Raw genomic sequence first — 23,848 nt, 5'->3', positions numbered from 1 at the left:
ATACTCTGTGCAAGCTACAGGGTTTGGTTTCTTCTTTTTGCTGAGGCAGATTATGTAAGCAGAAGGTTTGCAATGTCTTGTTACTCTGGAAACTTCCCCTATGCTTTCTGCAGAAAGGGGTGTGTGCAGCTGTGTGTGTGTGGATGTGTGTGTGTGGATGTGTGTGTGTGGATGTGTGTGTGTGGATTTCCCCCTTTTGTCTCATAAAGTATTTGTTGAAAGAAAAATACCTTCACTTTTTAAAAAAGTGAGATAAAAAAAGATGTGTTTACTCCTGCACATTTGCTGTGCACTTTTCTTGGTAGGGATTGGCATAGCTGCCAAGTTCTCCCTTTTTTTAAGGGAAATTCCCTTATGCTGAATAGGCTTCCTCGCGAGAAAAGGGAAAACTTGGCAGCTATGGATTGGTCTGCCAATTTTATTTTCCCTCTGTTTCTCAAGTTCAGTTTTCCACATTTCTGCAACACTTTGTAGTTTTTTGAAATGGTATATGTTCATGAAAGTTAGTCAACATTTTAGTGCAAATTTCTAACTTTCACATTTTTGCAAGCAGTTTTTTTTAAAGCAGTGTTCCAGAAGAATCCACATGGATGACCAATCACTCTCTGCCTGAGTCTTTCCAGAAGACTATGTGGATGACTAACACCTGTTTGCTTACCACTCAAATCATCCTCACAAGGACAATATATATATTTCAGGAGGAAGGGGGAGGGCTATATTAGAGAAGGGAAGTAGCTCAGGGGCGGAGCTCCTGCTTTGCATGGACAATGTCTCAGCTTCAATCCCTGGCATCTCCAGGTAGGTCTGGGAGTGTGTGCTGCCTGAAACCCTGGAGAGCTGCTGCCAGTCGATGTAGACAATACTGAGCTATACATAGACAAATGGTCTGGATTGGTATAAGGTGGCTTCCTGTGTCCCTAGGAGCCAACAGTCCAGATCTCAGCCCATGCAGAGGGTGAAAGTGGTGGGTGATTTGTGTATACAGGGGTCTGGTGTGATGTCACTTCCGCTTAGTGTAAACCATCCATAAAAGGGTTGCCAAATGCGATTTAGCATGGGGATTACAAGGCATCACCTCAAGCTGCTTGTTTCTTGTTTCTAAATAAGGTTCTGATGTCTCTCTCTCTCTATGTGTCAGATTATCAGCTCCTTGCACAGAAGGCAAGCGAATCGAGGGATTGATGCCTCTCTTTGTGTGTGCTCAAAACAAAATAAAAAAAATCCTTCCAGTAGCACCTTAGAGACCAACTAAGTTTGTCATTGGTATGAGCTTTCGTGTGCACTTCTTCAGATACACTGAAACAGAAGTCACCAGACCCTTATATATAATGAGAGGGTGGGGAGGGGTATTACTCAGAAGGGTGGTGGGAATGGGTGATTGGCTGATAGGTGTGGTAAATCTGTTGACGACTGTTAATGACTGCAATTGGTCTTACAGGAAAAAGCAAGGGGTAAGATGGCTAAAAATAGCTTTATCATGTGTAATGAGATAAGAATCCAATGTCTCTATTCAGACCAGGTCTCTCCATGGTTTTAAGTTTGGTAATAAGTTGCAGTTCAGCAACTTCTCTTTCCAGTCTGTTTCTGAATATATATTTTTTGTAATAAGACAGCTACTTTGAGATCTTGTATAGAATGTCCTGGGAGATTGAAGTGTTCTCCTTCTGGTTTCTCTGTCTTGTGATTCCTGATGTCAGATTTATGTCCATTTATCCTTTGGCGTAGGGTTTGGCCCAGGGTTCCCCAAACTAAGGCTCGGGGGCCGGATGCGGCACGCGAGGCTCTTTTATGTGGCCCCCGGCACCCGCCGCCACCCACTGCTGCAGAAAGTTGACATCTGATGGGAGGGCATTCCACAGGGAGGGCACCACTGCTGTTAAGGCCCTCTGCCTGGTTCCCTTAGTTCACTTCTTGAGCTAGATGAACCAATGGCCTGATTGACTCATTAGAAGGCAGCAGTTTCCTCTGTTCCTAATCATGGAAGGGGAAGCTCAACCCTCAATTGTGCATTTGTTGGGAAGAGTGTCTTAGAATCCAGCTACAGGGAGGGGTGGTACTTTGGAGGAGGGAATCCTCTTACTCCTCCCTATCTCTTTCACTTTTGCCTCCTTGCTGTTGTTACCTTTCTTCTGATTACAAAAATAAAATTTGAAGGGCAGGGAGAAGGCAGAGTGCCAGTTGAACATAGGAAGAGCCCTAATGGATCTGCTCAGTGACCAATCTAGCTCAACACAGTGGCCAACAAGTGCAGTAGTACTCTTCCCACTTGAGATTTCCAGACGAGTATTCCCTCCATCAAAGAAGGCAGAACATAAGAGCCTGGCTGCTGCATCAGGCCAGTGGTCCACCTAGTTCAGTATCCTATTCTCATAGAGGCCAGCCAGATGCCTCCAAGAAGCCCACAGGCACCAGCACCATTCCTGCTTATGATTCCTAGCAACTGGTATCCAGAGGCATACTGCCTCCTGAAGTGGAGGTAGAACATGGCTGTCATGGCTAAAAGCTATTGATGCTTGTGCTGTAAAAATAGAAAATAAATAACAGAGTAAACCTTGCTCAGCAAGGCATTCTAAGGTGGTAGAAAAGGAGACGGGCAGATCTCAGCCATAGGACCTTGGGACTGTGTGTAGCATAACACTTCTATTTTCTGATCTTGTTTTCTTCCTTCCTTCCTTCCTTTCAGAAATTATGGCTGATGTGATCAAAAAGGTGAAGAAGAAGGGAGAATGGAAGGTGAGAGGCTTGATCTTGACAGATTGTGAGTGTGTGCTTATGTGTGTGTGTACACAGTTATAACCAATTCTAGCTAGCCATCTGCTGCCTTGTCCCACTTTTCCAGAGAAGGATTAGTTCACTGTGACGTCTTGGGAGGCTCGGGGTGTGCATGTTTTGTAGCATTTGTCACAGAATCCCATGATATGATTCAGGATTTTGCATCCAGAGAAACCTCTTCAATTTTATTTATTTGTTTATTGAGATTTCCTACCTGTCCTTCACCATAGGGTCTGTGAGTTGGTTACAAGTACCTTTTAAAATATAAATTAAATCTTCATTATATCTTCCATTATTGAGACTTTTGTGTGTGTGTGCCATTGCTTCATATATGCTTTTATTGCATTGTAAAACATTTTGAGATGCCTCAGGAGAAGCAATTCATAAATGAAAGAAAGAATAATAATACAGCATACAGATAAAAGCAGTTTAACTATAAAACAACTGAAACCATTCCAAGTGGAACAGAAGAATACAACTTCAGCAGCAGAGGTGGGTCCCACAAAACAAATACCACAGTAAAGACCATGGTAATGAGGTGCATTTTAACATACTGTACAGGGAAGGCTGTATAGGGAAGATGCCAGGTGCATCTCTGTGGCGAGGGACTTTCACAATTTAGGGGCTGCTGCCCAGAAGTGTCTCCCTCCTGGGCTACCATTCTCTGCACCTCTGAGGGTGGCAGACCTCTGCACCTCTGAGGGTGGCAGACCTACCTAGAGAGCCGCACACACATCTTAACACCTGAGAAGGTCAGGAGTGATGGAGATGGTCTTTCAGATCTTTGGGGCCTAAGTCATTTAGGGATTTAAATGTTAATGTGAACACCTTGACTTGAGCCTGGAAATGAACTGTCAATCAGTGCAGCTGTTTTAAAACTGGGCTCATGTGAGTTCCACTGGAACCCTCGACTCAGCAGTTACTGCTGTTCCATATGAAGCATCCTGTGCCATAGTAGGTGATGTGTTGTGGGATCAGTTTCAGCCAATGCGGACTGCTGATGTGGACAAGGTGCTTGCAGCTATACACCTGACTACATGCCCTCTTGACCCCTCTCCCTCCTGGACTACTAAATCTAATAGAACAGGTTTGATTGGTTGGGTCCAGAGTATGGTACATACTTCCTTGCACGAGGGAGTGGTGACTGCTGACTTGAAAGAAGTGGTGGTGTGGTCTCTCCTAAGCAACTTTGGAACCGTTGGACTGGAATCCACGAACCACAAATTCTCCCTTCTTGGGAAGGTGGTGGAGAGAGTTGCAGTGGAGCAGCTGCAAGCATTCTTGGATGACACTGGCTATTTGGATCCATTCCAGTCTGGGTTGAGTTGTCCTTGGTCACTGTAATGGATGACTTTTACAGACAATGAGATAAAAGGAGTGTGACCTTGCTCCTGCTTCTCGATTGCTCGTTGCTGTTGACTATGGCATCCTCTGAACCAGCTCCATGGAATGGGAATTGGGGGCACTGTGTTACAACAGTTTTGGTCCTACCTGTGGGTCTGAGTCCAGAGAGTAACACCGGGATAATGTTTTTCCGTGGTTATGCTATGGGGTGACTAATACCTGAAGTGACTAGGAGCAGTCCTTAAGTAATTTGGAAGCAAGATGCCATCAGTATGGTTATCACACACCTTCTGTTCCTTCTAAACCTCTGAATGAGAGGGTATGGGGCCCTGGACTGCATTGGTGGGATGGATGAAGTAAAGGAAATTGGGTTAAATCCTCACAAGGTGGAGGCACTGTGGATGAATGCTTACCAAGTATGAGTCAGTTGTCTGCCTTGAATAGGGTTGTACTCCTCCTGAAGGAGCGGGTATGCAGTTTGGGGGGTTCTTCTACATCCAGATTTGTCACTGCAAGCCCAGATAGCCTCAGTGACTAGAGGTGGCTTTCACCAGCTGCAGCTGGTGCAACAGCTGCAACTGTTCCTCTGAACCTGGAGAGCTTGACCACCGTAGTTCAGTCACTGGTGACTTCAAGGTTGGATTACTGCAATGCAGAATCTACAACTAGTTCAAAATGCTGCAGTGTGATTGCTTACAGGAGTGAGACCCTGCTAGCATATAACACCTCTGCTTGGGACCAGTTTATCTGCAGGATCACCTTACTCAACACATATGCCTGCTCAACCACCTTGATCTGAGGAACTGTCACTCTTACAGACACCACATGATACTCGTTACACATGTGTAAGAAAACAGTCTTTTAGTATGACAGTACCTACACGTTGGAGCTCCCTGTCTGTTGACATGAGTCAGGTCCCTTCACTGTATCTCTTTTAGTGCCTGCTTAGAACATTTTCATTCAGGCAAGCCAATGCAGACATGTGGAAGCTACATGTGCCTTGTTTGTTTGTTTGAACTACAGTTAGCTACAGTTAACTGTTGTAAGCTGAAGACTAGCCTCTTTATCTGAACCTTGGGCACATGAGATACATATTTTTGGATCCACCATATTATCTTGACTGCAATTCACTTTAAACTGATTTTGATATTGTGTTTTAAAATTGCTGTTACCCCGCTCTAGGGCCTTATGTGAAGGGCAGGTAAGTGATGATGATGATGATGATGATGATGATGATGATGATGATAATGGGGAAGAAGAAGCTCATATGCAGGACAGATTTAGTTCAACCCCAAGCCAAGTCGGCGGAAATTTTTGCATGACTTCTTTATCCTTCTCTCTCAGGTTCTGGTGGTGGATCAGTTGAGTATGCGAATGCTTTCTTCCTGCTGCAAAATGACTGATATCATGACTGAGGGCATAACAAGTGAGTACATTGTTCAGGACTCCCCTCTTCCCTTTCTCCAGCCACCTCCGCCTCGTCTGCTTAGAACCAAACCTGGATACCACCTAGTTTGCCTGGCTTATGGGTTGCCAGGATGATGATTTCAATTTATATACTGCCCCTTATCAAACGCTCTCAGGGCGGTGTAGAAACATATTACAAAACACCAATGGCAAAAAGCATACTGACAGACAGCCCGTGGGCCCACTTGGATTTCTGAGCGAGTGCCATGGGTGCCAATCTCCTCTCAGAGACAGTTATCATACATCTTCTTTTGGACTTAAGCTGTGTTTCCATGAAGTTTCATCGTATGTGAAGCCCTGTTCTCTTGAAACTGAGGTGTTTTCAGTATTCCTAAATGTTTAGCTTTGGAGCATACAATGGTTAAAAAGCTCCTCATTTATACTGAGGCCTATTGGACTGCTAGTTGAAACTTATACCAATACTAACGAAATGATAATGTATTTCACTTCATTAGCGGGCAGCAGGTTAGTGTGGGGGGCCAGGGGCACATGACATTCATAGCTCTGGCCAATCCCCCATCTCAACTTCTGCTGCCTGAGGCAGCTGCCTCACTCTTCCACATCTTAGGCCCTGAATATATCACTGCTTGTCTTCTTGGGAGGTGGCTTCATTTAGTAAGTCAGGAGCACAACAGCCACCCAAGTCCATTTTCTTTTGAGTATTGGCTGTGTTGCTGCTGCTGTTGTTGTTGTTGTTAGTATTCCAAGGGGGAAGCTAACTTCTCACATGGACTGATTGAATTGTAGGCTATTGATCTCTGAGAATGGAGCAATAACTAGTTGCAGGACTTGGTAACCACCTTGAATCTGCCATATTTTCCTCCCTGATTAAAATCTCTGTTGCGTTGCCTTTTGCAGTTGTGGAAGACATCAACAAGCGCCGGGAGCCACTGCCCAGCCTGGAGGCTGTGTACCTCATCACCCCATCAGAGAAAGTAAGTGTCTTCCCTGAGTGGAGATGCTTATAAACCTGAGCATGAGATGGGATCATTAGGGGCTGTTTTGTTTAGAGAAAAGGCAAGTAACAGGGAGCATGATAGAAGTGTATAAAATGCTGCATGGTGTGGAGAAAGTGGAGAGAGGAAAGTTTCTCTCTCTCTCTCTCTCTCTCTCTCTCTCACACACACACACACACACACACACACACACACAACTCTTAAAACTCAAGGACATCCAGTGAAGCTGAATGTTGGAGGAATCATGTGTTTCATTACACTGTGCATAGTTAAACTGTGGAACTCACTCCCACAGGAGGTAGTGATGGTCATGCACTTGAATGGCTTTAAAAGAGGATTAGACAAATTCATAGAGGGCAAGGCTATCAATGGCTACTGAATGTGGTGGCTTATGTTCTTCTTCCATTGTCAGAAGCAGAATGCCTCTGAATCCTAGTTCCTTGGACATTGCTGAGCTCAGGTCCTGCTTGCCAGCTTCCCATTGGGGCATCTGATTTGCTGCTATGAGAAGAAGATGTTGAGCTAGATGGGTCATTTGCCTGATCCAGTATGGCTTTTCCCATGAGTAAGCATGCCTCTGAAATGGGTAGTGGGATTGGCTATTCTGGAATGCCCACCCTGCACAAATACTGCAATATTTTTTGGTGTGCCTGGTCAAGACTTTCTTTGTTTAGACAGACTTCTAGTCAGAAATGTTTTCTGCCCTAATTTATTCTCTATACTGTATTATGCTGTTTGTTTAAATATATTGCATGCCATGTGAATTGTCCTCACAGTTTTGTACTCTACCCTGGACTCTTTGGGTGATGGCCATTCAAGGAATGACTTAAATAGAGCTGGTGCAGTGTTGGGGTGAGAGTGTTGAACTAGAACCTGGGAGGCCAGGGTTCGGATCACAACCCAGCCATATGAAGCCCACTGGGTATCATTGGGCCCAACTGGGCACTATCTCTCAGCCTAGCCTACCTTATAGGGTTATTGCAAGAATAAAATGGAGAGGAGCAAGAATAAGGTATGCCACCTTGAACTCCTTCAAGAAAAGGTGGGATATGAATGTACTAATATTTCAAATGAAACTAGTAGGGTTGTATTTTGGGACAAAACTGTATTGGCGAGTTCTCCTGTCCAAAGACAGAACTTCCCAACCTCATTTTAAGCAAGCCAAGCCTTGTTATAATAAGGATCAGGGAGTCAAGGGAATGCCTTTACAAAGCAGGCTCACCTAGCAAACTAACTTGGGGGAAATTGTTTTCATACAAACCAAGGTCTGAACTTTGAGCAGAACTAGCAAACATCTAAAACTGATTGTTTTTAATTCTTCTTCTTTCTCCTAGTCTGTTGAGTCTCTCATTGGTGATTTCAAGGAACCTCCGAATGCCAAGTATCGAGCTGCTCACGTCTTCTTTACTGACTGTAAGCATACTGGGAATTTCTCCCTGCCCCTCCTTGTTATAACTGGAAGTTTCAAGAACTGCACTGTATGGTGCTATAAACCAAACATGGGGAACTTCTTTCACCCCCTGCTGTCTATGTAGGATTGCCATACATCTGGGAAATCCCAGACATGTCCTCTTTTGGAGGACCAACAGGACCATCTGGGGGTATTTTTACATTTTAAAGGAAATGTCCAGGCTTTTTATTTTATTTTTGCATGGGTGGTGCGGCTGTGGGCAGCTTATCTGCAGGTGGCTCTGCACACTGCGGCTGCTGCTAGCCCAAGCCAGAGAAAGAGGCATGTGGACATGGTGGTGGCGGCCCCACGCCCCCGTGTGCCTCTTTCGCTGGCTCAGGTTGACAGTGGCTCAAGATGTCCTCTTTTTTGCTCTTCAAGATGTGGCAACCCTAGCCTATGCAACCATCTGGGGGCCACAAGGCATGGTAGGCAAAGCTGGATGCAAAAGTGGGTAGACCAGAGGTCACCATACTTTTTCAGCAGGGGGCCGGTCCACTGTCCCTCAGACCTTGTTGGGGGCCGGGCTATATTTTGAAGAAAAAAAAATATGAACGAATTCCTATGCCCCACAAATAACCCAGAGATGCATTTTAAATAAAAGGACACATTCTACTCATGTAAAAACATGCTGATTCCTGGGCCATCCGCAGGCTGGATTGAGAAGGCGATTGGGCCGCATCCAGCCCCCGGGCCTTAGTTTGGGAACCCCTGGGGTAGACCAAGTAATGCTAATATAACATTTGTTTGAATAGGCTTGTTTCTACACACACAAACCTTTCCCTCAGGCAAGCACAAAGAAAGATCTGAGTTCAAGAACCTATTACAATCCAGTAAAATCACTCAGGGAAGGTTCAAAGTATGGCGGGGGAGGGTGTGTGGCCTGTGGGAAGTCCTGAGGGCCAGAAAGAGAGGGCTGGACAGCTGCCTCTGGCTTCCCAGGCTGAAGATTTCTACTTAAAGCAGGTTCTGAAGGCGGTGCTGATTGGTGGATACACACCATGTCCTGCAAGGACCTGCTGGTCTGTAACTTCTGCAGAAAGGGGAGGAATTCCTCAAGTTGCAGCATCTGAAATGACATTGGCAAAAATCCTAGCAAGGGATGCTGCAGAAGATGACATTGTAAAATGTAAATGTTCCTTATGTGGGAAAAAGAAGATTGAAAAGCAAAAGAAAGCAGTGGCTTCAGTGATGAACGAATGGGAATGTGACATAGAAAGGAGGGATTCAGAGGCAGCAATGGATTGTGTGTCACCTATGGTTTTGAGAAAATGGCCCTGTGGCCCATTTGTATGTTGTGGGTTGGCCTGATTGGGCTCCTCACTTCATACCCCCGCTGAGGCATCCAAATGGTTTTTGAGTTGGCTGTTTGACTATAGTGGCTACTTTTACTCCATTCTTCCAGCTTGCCCCGATTCCTTGTTTAATGAGCTGGTCAAGTCCCGTGCTGCGAAAGTCATCAAGACTCTGACAGAGATCAACATTGCTTTCCTGCCCTACGAGTCTCAAGTGAGTCCACAGAGTGGGGGGGGGCAAGTGGGGTGTGTGGGAGCCCAACTCGCTTTTGCATGGAAAAGGTCAGCCTGTTTGTCCAGCTCACCAGTGTCACCCTCTGGCTGACAGTGGCTCTCCAGCTTCCCAGTCATGAATCTTTCCCATCATTTGCTACCTGATTGTTTGAACTTGAAGTGTCGGGGAACTGAACCTGGGTTCCCTTTCTATTTGATATTCTCGGCTCATTTCGTCCAAAAATGCTTTGACCCTGTGCAACAACTGAGAAAGGACTCTGCATTTCTAGCGGGGGCATGCAATAACCACAGTTTTCAGTCTGAGCACAGATTTAGTGTGTCAGGGGGAAAACACCCACTTCATTTCAAGGTTCAATTTGGGTCTGCATTTCAATTTGAAAAGAAAAAAAAAGTCATTTCTTTCATTTCTTTCTTACATGTACCGGTATATACCACATTTTCCTCCAAGTTGCTCAAATCAGTGTACAATTGTAGACTGCGGAGAACTAACTTTTGGATTTGAGAAATTAGAAAGTTAAGAAATTTATTTCCTTATTGCATTTATGCACCAGTTTTGCCTCTAAGGAGCTCAAAGTGGCTTACACGCTTCCAACCCCATTCTATTTTATCATCACAACAACCTTCTGAGGTAGGTTAGGTTGAGAATGATGACTGCTCCAGGGTCACCCAGTGGGACTTCATGGCTGAATTGGGATTTGACCTCTGGTCTCCCAGGTCTTACCTTCATGCCTCCCCCATTCATCATTATTGGGAAATAATAATTTTAAAAGCAGATGTAACTTTTATTTTACTTTTGACATAACTGGACAAAATTTGCAGATGATGCAACAGAATCATGTGTGGTGTAGTGGTTAGAGTGTTGGACTAGGGCTTCGTAGACCAAGGTTCAAATCCCCAACGTGGCCCATGAAGTTCACTGGGTTATCCTGGGCTGGTCACTGTCTCTCAACCTACCTATCCCATCTGTTGTTGTGAGATAAAATGGGGCCAGGGGAACTATGTACCTCACCGTGAGTCCTTGCGGTGGGGAAAGGTGGGATTATAAAATGTAAGAGACAACAACAACAACAACAACATTAACAGAAGATTCCCCCACTCCCCCTCAGTGAGCAGGTCTGGCTACCAATTAAAGGACTGGGCCAATTAAGACTCACATCTCCCTAGGGGGGCCCATTGATAAGAGCCCCACCCCAGTCAGCAGTGATGACAGTTCTCTTGTGTGTGCTTCATTCAACAGCCCCTGAAACCTGACGCTACAGCCTCATCTGTCTTCTTATATGCTTTTTAAGTTGCCTACAGAGGAAAGAGAGGATTACAGGCTTACATAAGGGCTTGAAGTGGGAATTGCAATTCATGCAACAGCTTTCTAGGCGAGGGAGTGGCCTCCTTCCTTCCTGCCCTCCTGTGCTTGTCTTCCTTGATTTATTTATTCTTTCTCCAGGCCTGCCTCTCTCTGTTGCGGCCTTAGCCTTCCTGCTTGCACACCCACACGCATGCACAAACACAGATGTTCCCTGCATTCTACTATTTCTCTTCTACCATTGGCTGGTTCTCTCCAGTGGGAGAAGCAAGGAGCCTTCCTTGGCCATCTGCTTCGCAATTGGCCCTTCCTGTGCCATACCAAGGGGTGGGTGGGTGACGTGAATAGGAACAGATGGCAGGCAGGTGTACAGAGCTATAAATACTAAACAGGTCACTTTTGTCTGGACAAACATGCCCTTGGAAAATAAGCACAGAGGTGACTTCACTTCCTAGTGGAACTACTGATGACGAACAGAAGAGAACCATGCATGCTGCCTGGATCTCCTTGGTGGGGGGGAAAAGAGAGAGAGATAAAAACGCAATAATAAATATAGCCCAAACTTCATCGGGCACAGATATGAGGGAGATATAGTGAGAGCTCAGAGAGCCTAGAGATTTGCAAAAGTATAAAAATGAAATCTTAAGTGGGGAATTTAAGATGGAGGATATGCCAGAAAACTGCTCAGTAAAGACTGAGGAGAAGAGGATGGAATGGGGCAGCTGGAACTTGGGCAATCCATGCTGCCAGGTACTATAGTGGCACCAGTGTAGACAACATTTTACAGACATTAGCAAAAAGGCAAATCCCTACTCTGACAGCCTTAACAACCTGCTTTTCTATGCTTGAGTGAGCAATGATAGTGGGAAACAAGCATGGGAAGGGATGAGTGCAAGCAGATCTAGGCATGCAAAGATAAGTTTTGTTTTAGCCCTCCTGGATCAAATCTAAGTCCATCTAAGTCCTGCAACTTCCTTCCTACCATCAGCACCCTGATGCCTTTGGAGCACCCCAGAGCAAGAATGCAATAGACCTACCCTCTATTGTTGCCCCATAGGAACCAGCAATTGAGTAGTAGGCTGGCTCTCAAGCTACAGGCTGCATTTAGTTACCATGACTCATACTATTGATAGACCTCCTGCATGGATTTGCTTCATTCTTCTTTAGAGCCATCCAAGCCATGGTGGTCGCCATCACATGCTATGATGGGGAGTTCCATAAATTGATTGTGTGATGAACTCCCTACTTGGTCTGTTCTGTGTTGGCCTACTAGCCAACATATCCTCTGAACTCAGGGAGGCAACTGAACAAACAGTGTTGAGAGGAAAGATTTACTCCCTTCCCTGCAGCAAACTCTGTCCCTTTTTTCACCCAGTGGTGATGTTGCATCCCACTAAACCAAGTAGCAACCTGGGAGCAGTATGTGGCCCTCAGTTCCATTTTGTGTGCTTTGGAACATTTCCCTGGTGCTGCTCTATTCTTCCGACCCATCCAAGAGTGGCTTCCTTTTTTCAAGTTTTCTTTTTAAACGTCCCACCCTTTTTGTGTTTAGTTTCAGAACAGTTGGAAAGGGTAGTGTTTAAGTGGTGAAGGTTGGAGAATATTGTGCTAGCCCACAGTTGAGCATGATGTTTGATTGTGGCCATTGTTACAGCTGTTTGTGATGGAGCAGACGAAAATCTCAAAGGGTGCTTTGCCATGATATATTTGGTTTCCCTTTTTCTGCAAAGGTATTTGTTGGAGATATTTGCTCCCCCTTAATCCCCAACATCTGCTGCACCATCATGCCCTGCTTTTGAACTCTCCCTGAGACATGTGTCAGATCTCCTCCAGGAGGTAGAATATTAATCTGAATGGACCATTCTCATGACTGCGCATGGCAGCAGCCAAGATACAAAAACAGCAACAAAAAAGCTACAGACATACCTCGGGTTAAGTACGCCTTGGTTTGAGTATTTTCAGTTTAAGTACTCCGCGGACCCATCTGGAACGCATTATTCCACTTTCCATTACTTTCAGTGAGAAAGTTTGCTTCAGGTTAAGTACACTTCAGGTTAAGCGCAGAGTTCCGGAACCAATTACACTCATACTTTGGGTTAAGTACGCTTCAGGTTGAGTACTCCGCAGACCCGTCTGGAACGGATTCATCCACTTTCCATTACTTTCAGTGGGAAAGTTCACTTCAGGTTAAGTACGCTTCAGGTTAAGTACAGACTTCCGGAACCAATTGTGTTTGTAAACCGAGGTACCACTGTAGTTGCAGAGGGGGTTTAATTTGAGCAAGATTTCTTCCCTTTTAGGGTCTGTTTTCAGCCCCAGGACTTGCTGCTGTGTTTAACTACTTTATGTTCAGTTCAGCTAATAGGGTCTACAGACCATAAAAATCCCAATATAATAAAGGGTTATCAAGACAAGCACACAGCTGAGAAAAAACCCCCACAATATACATGGACACAAAGTGTGCATTTTAAAATACGAACACGATAAAACCCATGTACAATCAGAAATGGTTTTTTAAAGACAATTTCGGCATGGGGCGCATCTTCTCTTTAACAATTGTGTCCTGGTTTTAATGGCTATAGCATGGGACTATATTTTCTGTAATCTTAGGGTTGGAGTTCCCTGTGGCTACTGAAACATAAATTTCATCAAAGTTCCACTGGTTTTATCTGTGGTGTAAATGTCCCCTGGCACTGATGGAATTGGGATGATGCTATTACTGGAATAAGCCTCATTGTATGCTACCCCTTGTTTAAAGACCAGAATCTGTGCTTATGATGCATATTTTCGGGGGATTACACAGAAGCACTTCCTGAGGACTTGATAAGGTTTATGCTTGTGGGAGCATGTATAATTACAGCACAGCACTTCAAAATATTTTGGGTCTGACTGTCCAGAAGTTTTGCATCTAATCTTGGGACTTCGCAGTAATGAAGAAACTAACATGTCACCCTAATGCCCCATCTGCACCTTACATTTACAGCAGAACTATACCATTTTGAAGAGGCAGGGTTCCCCCTCCCCCCAAGAATCCTGGGAAGTATAGTTTATTAAGGGTGCTGAGAGTTGTTAGGCGGCTCCTATTCCTCGCGCAGAGCTACAATTCCCTATCATATCTCTCTCTCTCTCTCTCTCTCTCTCTCTCTCTCTCTCTCTCTCTCTCTCTCTCTCTCATCTACCTACCTACCTACCCTTAATCCAAAATTTAAGGGTTCACAGTTCACAACATAAAAATACAAAATGAGAACACAAAACACATAATAAAACAAAAAACAAGTAACCCCCACCCACAAACACATTTTAAAAGCCATAGAATGTGCAACCAGCCAAATGAATGTTTTTGCCTGGTGCCTGAAGATGTGTAATGAAGGGAGCAGACGAAAGTGGTTTAACAGTCACCCCTTCTTATCAGGGAACTCTACTAGGCTCAGTTCCCAGCATCTCCTAAGTAGGGCTGGGAATGTCCAACTCTGAAATGCTGGAGAGCTACTGCCAGTCAGTGCATGCAAACCTGAGCTAGAGGGACTTGGGATAAGTCAGCTTCCTATCTTCCCACCTTGGAGAGGTTTGCTGGCTGCCATGTATGATATCCATTTACAGTTTAGCTCATTTTGTCATCCTGCTGTTCTTTTGATGCCCTCTGCAGGTTTACTCCTTGGACTCTGCTGACTCTTTCCAGAGCTTCTACAGCCCTCACAAGGCCCAGATGAAAAACCCGATCTTGGAGCGCCTGGCAGAGCAGATTGCCACCCTTTGCGCCACCCTGAAGGAATACCCTGCTGTCCGATACAGAGGGTGAGTCTGGGTTCTGGACAGGGGTCTCCTAAAGGAAGCACCTTGTGTTCTGCCAACCCCAAACTTTCTTCCCTTTACTTACCTAGTAGTAAATAGCAACAATGAATAGGCTGCTTTATTTACTTTCTCTCTTCCTCCTCCCCTCCATCCTGATGTGTCCTGAATATATTTATAGTTGGTAGCTTTAAGCCAGGGTTTCACGTACAAGTTATAGCTAAAACAAATCCTTAGAAATAACTTCCCCAAACTGACTTATATTGCTCAGGTTAATGAATCACACTTGCAAATCAGCTCACTTTTCTTTCTTTTTGAAAGGTTTGCTTGAATTCTCCATGCTAGCTGGAAAGGTTGGGGGCTGGGAGTTTTATTGATTTATTTTATAAAAAGTATTATATGTATGCTGCCGTCTCTTAAAATGTCAGGGTGGTGTACAACAACACAATGAAAACATAAAGCACCATTAAAAAAAAGGTCTGGGAAGCCACAGGTTCCTTGTGCCTGCTTTGGGAAAAGGAAAACAAGATGAATCCTAGTCCCACCCAGCAAAGCAGTTCACACCTTCTTTAAAATGGGAGCTGAACTGAAGTATTTGTGGGTTTTTTCGGGTCCAGCAGCGTGAACGACTCTGGGGTTGCAGCACCCATCTTGCTTTACAGGCCGAGGGAGCGTCCGCAGACAGATTTTCTGGGTCATGTGGCCAGCATGACTGAGCCCCTTCTGGCGAAGCTAGAACAGTGCACGGAAACGCCATTTACCTTCCCGTCAGAGTGGTACCTATTTATCTACTTGCACTTTGACGTGCTTTCGAACTGCTAGGTTGGCAGGAGCAGGGACTGAGCAACGAGAGCTCACCCCGTCGCGGGGCCTCAAGCCACCGACTTTCCGATTGGCACGTCCAAGGAGCACAGTGGTTTAAACCACAGTGCCACCCATGTCTCCTGTAGATATATATATATTTATTGCATTGTTTTTCTGCTTTTTTGCAGGGATTACAAAGACAATGCCATGTTGGCCCAGCTGATCCAGGACAAACTTGATGCTTACAAGGCTGATGACCCTACCATGGGTGAGGTGAGTACTTCAGTGTGGAACAACCAACAAGGTCAGGTCATATAAACTGGGCACCTTTCCTCATAAGGGGCACATCTCTAGCCAGGTTCCTGACATTTCTGGGGTGGGAAACTAGATTCAGCCAGCAGGAGGACCTGCCTCACAGAACCCCAGGGGACACTTTGTTGGGTGGGGGCACCAACCTGCCATTCACCTAATGTCATCATGACATCAGGTGGCAGCTTCAGAGGGGCTTGCTGTCCTTGAACTGGGAAGGTCAGGGATTGGGTGTGACACATGATGGCTTTGAGGGCGGGGCTTGTCCATGCTCCCCCTGTCCCCACCCACACTTTGAGCCTTTCTGTTGTGTTTCTCCCCTCCTAAGGGTCCAGACAAAGCCCGCTCCCAGCTCGTCATCCTGGACCGCGGCTTTGACCCCAGCTCTCCAGTGCTACATGAACTGACATTCCAAGCCATGAGCTATGATCTGCTGCCCATTGAGAATGACGTCTACAAGTAAGGGTCCTGCAGACACCCTGGTGGTTGCAAAAGCCCCAAGGACAGTGTTCCACTAAACCTTTGAGCGAGTGGAATGACTTCCACCTTACCCCCCCCTCTTCCCCATGCACGCCCTAGGCCTCCAAAAATCTGCTCTGAAAGTTTGGGTGAACCCCATAACAAATTTAGGGGGTACATGGGGAGAGGAGGGGGGGAAGCATCGCTGCACAAGTGAAAATTACTTGTGAATGAATTTTAAGATAGATTTTTTCAAAAAGTACTACTGTACTTACCTTCTCTCCCCATAGTTAAACTGCAGAACTCACTCCCACAGGAGGCAATGATGGCTTTTAAAAAGGATTAGAGAAATCAATGGAGGAGAGTGCTGTTGATGACTACGGTACTAGCTATGATGGCTATGCTCTGCCTTCCCAGTTTGAGGCAGCAATGCTTCTGAATACCAGTTGCTGGAAACTGCAGGTGGGGAGAATGCCCTTGTGCTTGAATCCTGCTTGTGGGTTCCTCCAGGCCTCTGGTTGGCCACCGTGAGAGCTTTCCCCAAATAAACCTGAGAGCTGTAGTTTGTTAAGGGTGCTGCTGGGAGTTGTTAGGAGGCTATTCTTATGTTCTTACATTCTCTTTCTCCCTCACTAGATATGAGACAAGTGGCATTGGGGAGGCCCGTGTCAAGGAGGTTCTGCTGGATGAAGATGATGACCTCTGGGTCACCTTGCGCCATAAACACATTGCTGAGGTCTCCCAGTAAGAGCGCATCTCCTCCTCCCTCTTGGTGGCGTTGAGTTAACTCTGCATATTGCAAAACAGTGTGCTGCCTTTTGTTCCTGTTGCCTGAGGTTATTTGGGGAGGGAGCAGTCTTCCAGCTAGAAATATTGTGCAAAAGGAGAGATTATATATGGTTTTTTTGGTGGGGGGGGGAAATCATAATGCAGAGCAGCACTGCAGAATCCTAAATCCAATTAAGAAGGTTTAATTTATTAATTGAAGCTTGATACCACTTTTTTATTTTTTAAACAGCAAAGCACACACCCAACTGCATAGTATACAGACTGTCCTTTTTTCCTCCCCACCCCCTCATTAGTAAGAAGCTAACATTAATAATCGTAATTTGCACAGCACTTTTTCAAGTGTTTGTGGTCACTGTACAAACTCTGGTTTTCTCACTGTGCTTCCATACCAGTAAAAAGTTAACTTTAATTATGTTTTTCCAAGTGTTCAAAATACTTTACATGCATTGCCTAGCATAGTCTTTACAGTGACCCTATGAAATTAGTGGGTGTTATTATTTTCCATTTGCAAGCGGGGATATTGTTGTTGTTATTATTTGCAGAGGAGGGAGGACTCAGGCTGAGAGTGTGTGTACTTGGGTTGCTTAAGGCCATCTAGGGGGTTCACGGCCCACAGGAGACTTGAATCAGTAGATCAATCACTACCATAATCTGTAGCTCAGTCACTCCACTTAGGCAGTTCAGCTTCTTTAGTGAAGCCCATTGGAACTGATGGGGTCACACACACACTCGTAACCTCCCTGTGTTGAGTTGCAACCCTATAGACTTACATTTAACCTCCTGTGTTGGTCTGTGGCCTGAAGCTAAGCTTTTAGGAAGTGAACTGTGTTTCCTGTCTGGGCAACCTCCTGAGGGCAATGTGCCAGTGGTGGGTGGGGCCAGAAGCAAAAGTGCGTGGAGCAATGAATGTAAATTTTACCTTCATAGAGTAGGCAACTTTCCACATGCAATTGCACCCTGCTCTCTGTCCTCCATCCAGACAAGGGAGAGGCATTATTAGGGTTGAAGGACACATTCTAGCCCTACTAGAGATGCTTGGGCCAGTGAGGGGTGTGGCCAGGGGAGAGTTCTGAGGGCCAGATAGAGAGATCCAAAGGGCCTTATTTGACCACCAGTCCTGAGGTTCCCCACCACTGCTCTAGGAAAGGGGCATGGCTTGAGCTGGATGTAGGGAGGACTATACTGACTTGCTTGGCCTTCATTTGGTTCCAGGGAGGTCACCCGCTCTCTGAAGGACTTCTCTTCCAGTAAAAGGATGAATACAGGTGATAAGGTGAGCTTTAACAAGCAATCAAATGTTAGAATGCTTAGGATTGAACAGAGAACTAGATGCAGGGGCAGGAAAGGTTCCTTTTTATTCCTATTGATACAGATATATACTCTCCCCCCCCCTCAAATGTAGCAAATATATAAAAGACCAAGTACTACTATGAGGGATTGGTTGAAGAATCTGGGGATGTTTGCCCTGGATTAAGAAAGGATTAAGATCACATTGTCAAATATTTAAAGGGCTGCTGTACAGCTGAAGCAGAGGACTGATGATTGAGGCATTGATGGGTTCAAATTACAGAAAACGGATTAGACTATTATGAGGAACATGATTACACTGTTAGAGGTGGTGGGTTCCCCTTCATGAGGTGCTAGACTGGACCTTTTGAGGCTCCTTTGAATTCTCTGTGTTGGATCCAGATGAAGTTAGTTAAACATGGTCCCATTGATTCCAAGTTAATCATGACTTCACTTAATCTTTATTGATTTCATTAAGAACTCCAGGGAAGTGTGCACCACACGTTTAAAGGCCTCTTATACCCCTTCGGCAGTTGTGACTTCCCACAAAGAGGGAACTGTAGTTTCTTAAAAGTCCTAAGAGTTGTTAGGAGACACACTGTTCCCCACACCGAGCTACAATTTCTAGAGTTCCCTGGGAAGACGAATTGACTGTTAAACCACTCTGGGAACTGTAGCCCCCTACCAACTCTCAGTACCATTAACAAACCACAGTTGGTTACTTTTAGTGATGCCATGACTGTTAAGGGCACAGAGAGTTGTTAGGATGCCCCTATTCCCCTCACAGGGCAACAATTCCCAAAGTAGTTTATCAATCAATCCCTCTTCCCAGGGAGGTCTGGGAATTGAGGAGGGGTTCACCTAAGAACTCCCATTCCCCTTGACAAATTACAGTTCCCAGGATTCTGTGGGGGAAGCCATTGCCATTTAAAATGCTATACAGGTTTTTTTTAATGAGTAGTTTGCCATTTAAAATGCTATACAGGTTTTTAAAATGGTGTTTGTCTGGGTACAGCTCAATGGTTCTAGTAAGATTTTATCCTCCCTCCTCCAAACCCCCTCCCCCCCAACAACCTGGTTGTCTTGGTTTAACTGTTTAAGGTCTTTATTGTTTAGCTCTGGTCATCTGGTCCAAAAGCTGCCATTTGCCCTTTGGAAGCAAGGCATGTGGATGATTATTGTTCTCTGTTTAAAACTTGTAGACAACCATGAGGGATCTCTCCCAGATGCTGAAAAAGATGCCCCAGTATCAGAAGGAGCTGAGCAAGGTAAGACCTATTTGACTCTCCTTTTGTGGAGGTTTTTTTTAAAAACAGAGGTTGAGTGGCCATTTGTCGTGCATGCTTTAACTGAGATTGCTGCATTGCAGGGCATTAGAATAGATGACTATCAGGTCCCACCCAATTCTACAAGTCTATGGTTCTGTGCACTGAAGATGGACCCTTTTTTTTAACATTCCTTTTCAGTACTCCACTCACCTTCACCTGGCCGAAGATTGCATGAAACACTACCAAGGCACTGTGGACAAGCTCTGCCGAGTTGAACAGGTAAACCAACTGATTCAGAAAATTGCTGAGCAGGTTGTGCTGATGGAAAGACATTGCTGCAAACACATTCTTATGTTAGCAACACCATGTTGTTTTTGTGTGTGTGTGTGTGTGTGTTGATGCATTTTTGCATGATTTTCCAGGAATCTCAAGAAAGAGCTGACTTAGGTGCTGACTAGGTTGTTCCATTTCCCCTTTAATGGTGGAGTGTAGTCTTACAGGGGGTCACCTTTTGTTTTGTTTTTAAGTGCTCTGTGACATGCAATGGCATGTGTCATCCTCCAAAAGGGGGAGATGCACATCAAAGCTTTGACATGCACATGGACATGATATCTGGGTGGCTCTAGGCAATGTGTTTATTAAGCATGGGAAGCTGTAAGGATCGGGAAGAACTTGGATTAACTTTTCATTTGCAGGTGAGAAAGAATAAGCAGGCAGTGGGGGAATGGAAGACTGGGTGGGGAGGAGTATCCTAGTCTGTTGGAAGTTTTGGAACTCAGCTTGCACTGGAGGCTGGCGTGTCTGCAGGGGAAAGAGCAGATGGAGAGAGAAACCTCCAACTTTCTTAGCCTTCTCCTTTCTGACCTAACCTGTGCTGACCTTCCTTTAGGTCAGGCATGTCCAAAGTCTGTTTCGGGGGCCTAATCCAGCCAGCCAGTTGATTTAATCCAGCCCCTGTGGCAGTATTGTCCTGGGGTAAAATCCTTAAAAAAGCTCAGTGACTTCAATTCAATCCTAAGAAAAGCTCGACAACTTTGGGGTAAAATTGTACAAAAAAGCTCAACAACTTTGGTCGGCCCTCATGCATGTTGACTTCATCATATCTGGCCCTCTTTGGAAAAAGTTTGGGCACCCCTGCCTTAGGTGCTACACTGATACTCTTGGGATTGCTGACCTCATTTCCTACTTCATCCCACTCCATGCTTGCCTTGAGGGTCCAGCAAGATCAAGCGTGGTTCAAGGCATCTCCATCTTAGACAGAAATACTGTAGGAGCTTTCCCATCAAACATGCAATAAATGCAGTGTCTTACTTTTCCCTAAATTCAGAATCTCAGTGTGATTTATATTAAGAGTAAAGTTGTGCTCCTCCAGCATTTTCTCTCCCTGGATTTGACATGAACATCAGGACAATCTACAGGCGAAACTCGGAAAATTAGAATATCGTCGAAAAGTGCATTTATTTCAGTAACGCAACTTAAAAGGTGAAACCAATATATGAGATAGATGCATGACATGCAAAACAAGATATGTCAAGCCTTGATTTGTTGTAATTATTTGTCTTCGGTGGGTCAATTATAAATAGAATGTAATTAATGAAATAGCGATGTTTATTTATTTGTTTATTTTTGTATTATTGTAACTATTTGTGGAATTTCCAAAAGAAAGCATTTGTAAAAATAAAAGTAATAATAATAATAATAATAAGTTGCATTACTGAAATAAATGCACTTTTCGACGATATTCTAATTTTCCGAGTTTCACCTGTACATTGTAGATCCAAAGTGGGCAAAGACTGATGGATGCTGTATGTTTCTTCTTCAGGACCTGGCCATGGGAACTGATGCAGAGGGGGAGAAAATCAAGGACCCAATGAGGGCTATTGTCCCTATCCTGCTTGATGCAAATGTCAGCACTTATGACAAGATCCGTATCATTCTGCTCTACATCTTCCTCAAGAATGGTAGGTGATGTAGCGGCTTCCAAAGTGGTTTGTGTTGATCCCCACCTCACTCCAAAGGTCGATGGGGCAGTGCAGAGGCTGAATAAAGACTTTGTGGTCAAGAAGGGGTTGTTAAACTCCCGGGATGTAAAAATGAATCTCACAAGATGTAGTGCAAAAAGTTTAATTGGGAACTATGAGCCTGAGAAATAAAAGGCCTAGGCGTGTGTGGAACCATGTGTTCTCTGGTGAATGAGGAACCTCTGTATTTATTAAGATGATTCCACAATACAGTGGTACCTCGCAAGACGAATGCCTCGCACAACGAAAAACTCGCTAGATGAAAGCATCTAGTGATTCTTTGTTGCCTCGCAAGACGAAGGTTTCTATGGCTGTGTCTCACAAGACAAATTTTTTTGGGCCGCTTTTTTTTTGACGTCTGCCGTTTGTTTCCGCAAGACGAAAAATTTCCTAAGATGGCATGACCCGCGGAACGAATTATTTTTGTCTTGCGAGGTACCACTGTATACTACACAGATTTGCATACAGGTATACTTCTTTCTACTTGTTTTACTTCCTTATTTTTCTTTCGTTTTATGATTTCAAGTCATGGTGATCGATGATTAATAAATGTTGATGCTGGTATTTCTTGACTTTATTTCATTCACATTCTTAAAAATTTGGGTTGGGGTCAATGACAACTTTATAAGTCCATCCATGGGGGTCAATAAACTCAGAAGTTCAGAAAACCTGGCGAAAGGGGTGCTTGAGCAACATGTAAAATTATTTATCTTTTTTGGCCTCACTTTTTATGTTTTTCTACCCTCCCAGGCATCACTGAGGAAAATCTCAACAAGCTGATTCAGCATGCTCAGATTCCACCTGAGGACAGTGAGATCATCACCAATATGGCCCACCTTGGAGTACCCATCATCACAGATGTAAGTTTTTGCCTGGTCTTGAAGATTTTTTAGCAATGGCTCGGATATGCCTTTCCCAGTTGCTGAATGGGAAGGGCTGTAGCTCAGCATGCAAAACTGGAACACAGACTCAGTCACCAACATCCTGAGGGCCTTCTCTGTGTGCCACCTTTGAAGGAGGCCCTGAGAGTGGCAACAAAAGATCAGGCCTTCTCTGTATAGTAGCCACTGTTGGGATTTCTATGCACTGGCGAGGCTTCGCAGCTTGAGCCAGGCTAATGGTGTTATTGTGTCTGTTCCCAGGAGAAAGGAAGTTCTTATCTCCTGGTGCTCATGTGATGTTTATCACTGTACTCTGTACACTTTCTCTTTTGGCTATGCAAGATGCTGGACACAATACTGCATCTTTCTCTCTACAATAAAGTAGTTAAACACTACTTATTGATTCCTGTGTGTTGTTCTTCAAGCTGAAGGCAATCACAATTTGCTCTAGCTTCTGTTAGCTAGTCTAACAGTTAGCTTTGTTAGCTGTGTGGGGGCAGACTAACACACACACCCCCGGCTACGAGGTGCTATCAGCCACCTGTTCATTGAATGCTCAATTTTGCATTGTGGGGGGTTAGACTAGATAACCCTTGAGATCCCTTCCAACTCTACAATTCTATGATTCTATGATAATATTAATATTTGCTTCCCACTTCTGGTGGGAAGCAATACATCTACTAGATCTTTTGGGAAGTTGTTTGCCTGCCCGCTCTCTATGCATTTGGATACCTCTTTATGTTGTCATAAGCAGATTTTGCATGATGGTTCCTGAGATCAAAAAGCAGATTTTTGTCTGTGTTTGGATACAGTTGGACACCATTTTGGAACACCATTTTGCTTCTCCAAACTGCACAGGTTTTGGGGGTTTCTTGGAATTTCTGGACAACACCAAGTACAAGGCTTCAAGTAAATTTAAGAAAGCCAATATACCTAACTTAAACCTTTTCTGAATCGCAGGACATCCACTGACACTCCGTAGATTAGGGGTGGTGCCTTTTTTCTCTATGAAGGGGCATTGACGTATGGGAAAAGTAAATTCTTCTGACTTTTCCATTCCATTATTCAAAGATTTTTGTGTCTGTCAACAGCCGTGGACTAATTCAACAATTTTTCCATATTCCCAGGTGTAAGGGTGTTGTTGCGACTACTCTTGAGTAAGGACGCCCAACTCCGAACTTGTCTTTAAAGTTCTTATTGTGTATAGTATTTACAGTGCAGAGGTAGCAGAAAACATGACCTCCTAGTCACTCGCAGAATCCGGGAGTGGACGTTTCCTGTTGCGTGCCAGCATAAGAGTTTGGGCACCCCGAAATGCCTCCTCCAGACCTTACATTTAGTGGCGCGCCTTAATTTGGGCACAGGAAGGGGCTGCCTGTTCAAGATGGCGCAAAGGCTCTCCAACATCGCTGAGCCTTGCCAC

The 23,848-nt window shown here is 44.7% G+C and overlaps 1 protein-coding gene across 3 annotated transcripts in view; it reads left to right on the top strand.

Moving 5' to 3' along the window:
• Positions 1–23,848, top strand: part of STXBP1 (syntaxin binding protein 1) — a 56,427-nt gene that overhangs the window by 15,454 nt on the left and 17,125 nt on the right. For 2 of the 3 annotated variants that reach the window (XM_035112800.2, XM_035112798.2), the window contains exons 2-15: positions 2,684–2,733; positions 5,461–5,542; positions 6,442–6,518; positions 7,874–7,952; positions 9,395–9,498; positions 14,465–14,613; positions 15,600–15,684; positions 16,049–16,179; positions 16,816–16,923; positions 18,181–18,241; positions 19,458–19,523; positions 19,722–19,802; positions 21,346–21,484; positions 22,295–22,404. In XM_035112800.2, the coding sequence (XP_034968691.1) occupies positions 2,684–2,733; positions 5,461–5,542; positions 6,442–6,518; positions 7,874–7,952; positions 9,395–9,498; positions 14,465–14,613; positions 15,600–15,684; positions 16,049–16,179; positions 16,816–16,923; positions 18,181–18,241; positions 19,458–19,523; positions 19,722–19,802; positions 21,346–21,484; positions 22,295–22,404 (1,322 nt within the window). The remainder of the gene's footprint in view (positions 1–2,683; positions 2,734–5,460; positions 5,543–6,441; positions 6,519–7,873; positions 7,953–9,394; positions 9,499–14,464; positions 14,614–15,599; positions 15,685–16,048; positions 16,180–16,815; positions 16,924–18,180; positions 18,242–19,457; positions 19,524–19,721; positions 19,803–21,345; positions 21,485–22,294; positions 22,405–23,848) is intronic. The other variant, XM_060270146.1, reaches the window with a different exon arrangement.

This window comes from Zootoca vivipara, chromosome Z, assembly GCF_963506605.1.
Source record: "Zootoca vivipara chromosome Z, rZooViv1.1, whole genome shotgun sequence".
NCBI classification, from domain to species: domain Eukaryota; kingdom Metazoa; phylum Chordata; class Lepidosauria; order Squamata; family Lacertidae; genus Zootoca; species Zootoca vivipara.
The sequence above is the reverse complement of the archived record's forward strand: the minus strand, read 5'-3'. Positions and strand labels throughout refer to the sequence as shown.